This window comes from Atta cephalotes, assembly GCF_000143395.1.
Source record: "Atta cephalotes unplaced genomic scaffold scaffold00065, whole genome shotgun sequence".
NCBI lineage: Eukaryota > Metazoa > Arthropoda > Insecta > Hymenoptera > Formicidae > Atta > Atta cephalotes.
The window spans coordinates 162160-166699 of NW_012130129.1; the positions used below are offsets into that span (position 1 = coordinate 162160).

The 4540-nt window shown below is 38.9% G+C and overlaps 1 protein-coding gene across 1 annotated transcript in view; it reads left to right on the plus strand.

Annotated features, from left to right (window-relative positions):
• Positions 1-366: 366 nt before the first annotated feature.
• Positions 367-4540, plus strand: part of LOC105623820 (zinc finger protein castor homolog 1-like) — a 55822-nt gene continuing 51648 nt past the window's right edge. The window contains exons 1-3 of the mRNA XM_012205196.1: positions 367-397; positions 1791-2239; positions 2719-3013. Coding sequence (XP_012060586.1) covers positions 367-397; positions 1791-2239; positions 2719-3013 — 775 coding nt within the window. The remainder of the gene's footprint in view (positions 398-1790; positions 2240-2718; positions 3014-4540) is intronic.

Sequence of the window (4540 nt, forward strand, 5' to 3'; positions counted from 1 at the left end):
TCCTTTACATTGCTCCCTCCTTGAGTCTAGTACAGACTCGAAAACATCGTCGGTGAGTGTATCGTCGAGACTCAGAACAAGTCGTCGATTTTATTCGCGACTAAATTGATCGTGCATTTCGCGGCCGGGAATTACCTCGTAATGAATCGAAATTGATTCTTACAGCGATGATTCTCTTTTGTCCGAAGATAGTATAATATCTGTACGCATCAGAAAGCAGTGCCACTCCTCGCAAATCATTCTCACATGTCAGAGCAGACGTGAGAAGCAGATCGGTATGTTAGGCTGACCGGAATTCGAATTGAATATTATTTTGCATTTTGTTCCAGGATGCGGTGAGAAGCTGGCTGGTTCGCGAGGTTCGAGATGTCCGCCGTAACCAGCCCATATGGCCCCGGTAAAACACTTGCGTTCTCGAGCCAATTAGATGTTAGATTCGTTCTACGCAAAATATATTAGTAGCCCATTGATAAAAATTGTTATCTCCACTTGACATTTTTTTTTGCAATAGCGAAAAACTTGTATAATTTTTCTCATTCAAACTATCAACGAAACCATTTTTTTTAATTAAGAAAAATTTATTTTAGTTTTAGTTAACAACGTGTATGCATGAAAAGTATAATTTCTATTTATTAAAGCGCACTTGACTGGTTTTGCAGTTAAAGGAAAGATTTTATTTAATTTTGACAAAATGTTTATTATTTTTATCAAATATGACTGATGATTGTAACTTGCAAGAGATTAATAATTGGAAACATACCTTCTTTTATAATTAAATTTACTTTTTTTCTCTTGATTTTATATAGAGTTTGTAATTATCTCATTACATTTTTAAAATGTTCAATTCATAACTAAGAAACTAAGGGATTCAAATATCTCATTTTTTTAATTTTTGGATATAGCAATTTTTATATATCGGCTACTCATATAATAATAAATTTCTTATATTTATCACGAAATGCTTTAAAAAGTCATCAAAGCATTAAGATTTTAAGCAACAATTGCACGAATGTATCTTTCTCATATGGATTTGTTCTACATAAAATACATTATAATAATAATAAATTTATCTTTTTATCATGAAGTGCTTAAAAGTCATTAAAGCATTAGAAATAATTTTAATAACTTTAATAATAATAATCTAAACAACAGCGAATGTATCTTCCTCATTTGGAATATTGAGCTCGAGAAAGAATCCGTTATTATATTATTATTGTCATAACCAACGATTTTCTGCATTTGCATTAAGAAATAATTCTACATGAATCACAGACCGATCATTTGAGTCTAACAAGTGAAAGTAACTTAAGTGCCGCATTGCAAATATATGAATCGCGGCATTAATTTTATGGAATTATCGTTTATATCGCACCATCGATGTTCCAAGAAGAATTGTGCATTTAGCATCCGAGTTCGCGAGATTGTAATTGACGCTAAAAGTTGATATCTATTAACTGCGATATGAGAAACGAAGCGAGAAACGCGCTACGCGGCATCGCCTTGAAACGCCGAAGCATTCGTTATGCGAAATTAGTGACTATTGTCGCCTCTACCTTCGTAATATAAGTATCGAGATACATTGCTCATCCAGATTGTCTTTATTCTCATCCGACATACCGGAATTTATTTGAGAGACTAACGGATGTAAAAATGAGGCGAAAAACAGCTTGAGATCAGATTCGCTCGGTTCTTGCGCACATGCCATTAATGTCGGTTGAGAAATGGAACGATAGGATTATAGCAGCTTATCCAAACAAGACAGCAATCGAATGAATTTCATCTTTCATCAGCGGAGATGCTTTCCGACTCGGTCTACAACTACGCGACGACCCGACGGGGCGCCGCCGATCAGGACAGCGACTCCCAGTACGAGGCTCAGGCCCAGTTGCAGATCACCAGCAGCATCCAGAGCAAGCCGCGGAACAAGCGGAAAAACTTCAAGCCCATAAGCAGCCGGATGGCGGAGATATCCGACGAATCCGAGAGAGACGACGACGAACCGGAGGTCGTTGAGGAGAGTTCCAGCGAGATCCTCGAGTACGAGAGGAAAACAATGTTGTTGCCGGTCGACGAAAGATCGAAGCAGAGACTAAATAACAACGAGGCCAGTCCGATGGACCTCTCGGTCACTACGAGACCACCGTCCTCCGAGGCCGACGACGATAGCGCGGACTCTCTCAGGCATAAGTTCATCCTCGAGCAGCTGAGGTCGCAGAAGTTTTACTCCCCCGGTACAGAAGTAAGTTGCGATCAACTGATCCTTGCTTTCTGATTTTATTTATTTGAGCATATTAGTTGTAAAATATTAGCTAAAATATATTAACCAAAAAATCAGATTAAAAAAAATCAATCTAAAAAAATTTTGTCATAAATACGTCTGAAATCAACTGCAAAGAACAAAACAAATAATTTGGCTTATAATGATTTATGTAGCGCAATAAAGATATTCTGTTGTAGTTTTAAGTAAATAACTTTTAAATGAATAAATGAGTACATAATGAACGTTTGCATAAATATTTAGTAGAATTTTATTAAAAAAATGATTGATTTAATTTGTAATGCTTTCTCATCAAATTCACAAATAAGTATTACAAAACACAATTTTACACAAATATTAGACATAATAATAACAATTTACGAAATTTTTATATGTTTTAATTTTTTATTACATGACACATACACGTCCTTAACAAAATGTTTGTTCTCGAATATATCCAGGCGAGAAGCCCAAACTCCGATTCATCGGATAGAAGCGGGAGCGGCGTCTTGGATGCAGACTCGTCTCGTTTGGACGATCAGGATATCCAATTCGAAGATGAGCGGGGCAACGATGTCGATGGCGAAGTCGAGATCGAAGAGCGGAAGCCCTTCGAAGGCATGAGGGAGTACGCAGAGTCAACGATGCAAGAACTTCTAGCAATCTATGGGCTGGCGGGAGGTGAACTGGCGAAATCGGTCAGCAGGCAACTGCCGCCCACGTTCCTCAACCCGAACGTTGGCCAGCAAGCTCAAGGTAAGTGACCTCCAAAATTCAACGATTTATATTCGATCGAATAAAGTGATCCATAAAATCTCAATGTATAAAATATAATGCAGCAATTTTTAAACATTTTGCAAGAATTATTTTAAACATCATCATATTATTACTCTAATTAATATCAGTATTATGATTCTGGATATTTATTAAATTCATTATCGAATAGCGATATGAATAGCGAATGAATAGATTGTTAAAATCGTTGATCTAACGAAATTGTTAGATGGATCAGAATGCATGAATTGGCAAATTTGAGATTGCTGTAGGATTGATCATTGATCGTAATTGGTCGATATTCGCGATCGAATTTGGCCGGGTATTAATTCCGTGCCTCATTTGCCGCCAGAGTTATCGATCGACGCTGTTATCGCGTTTTTGATAATTATTATTATTATCAAACTGTTACTCATTATTAAGGTGTGAAAGAAGTATAATTAACATATTTGTGGACATTTATAACAATTATAATATCGGATATGGTTCCTCAAAAAGTGAAACATCAGTTATAGAGTTCTATTTTTATAAAAAAAAATAACGCATCTTTTGCTTTTATTTCTTGATGCCAATAATCAATTTCTTATTGGTTGCTTTCCCTCCACGTTTTCCTATTGGCTAATTTTGATCTCCATTTCTCTAATTGGTCTATTGTCCAATAAGCGTTTAGTAATTCTTTAATATGAATATAGTTATTAGGTCAAACATGGCAGTCAGACATGGCATTTGCGCTACTCTTATAAATGTAGAGTTCTAATCGGCAACACTGCTGCTCAGACTGCTAATAGATCAAATTACATTGAATTTACTCCGAAGAAAAAAAATGAAATGGCGACAAACACGTGGGCGTATATTCTTCCGGCGATTTGTCGGGAATCCGCTGATCGCGCCGCGCTGCCGCGATCATCGTTCGATACAACGTGAATTAGAAGCCTTTGCCGAGCAGTGGCGGTTACGTCAGTCGGAATCGCGATAAACGAATGAACTTCTCGCGATATGTGTGCTCGCACGAGGATGGGGGGAGCTCATATGAAGAGCCAGCGGCTTTCGGCCGGGACTGTACGTGCACCAGAACAGAATGTGGCACTTACATATTGCCGGTGCATCGCATATGTGCGCACGTGAATATGTGATGGCTCTCGCAAGATGGCCGACTTATAACTCATAAAGTCGGTCGGTCCCGACTGTGCGCTAAGCGTCGACCGCCGACCCGCGATCGATGGATGGCTTCGAGATCAGCCAACGTCATCGTTTCCCGTTGCATACGACGACCAGCGTGGGTTGACGCTCTCGAGAATTCCCTGCGGTCCAGAATTCTCAAGACCGCTTTAACTCATATATTCTTTCTCTCTCTCTTGCTCACGCGTGCACGCGCGCGCACACACACACACACACACACACGCACACACACGCGCGCACACACACGCGCGCACACACACACACACACACACACACACACACACACACACACACACACACACAACAACACACACTAACAACAACAACAAC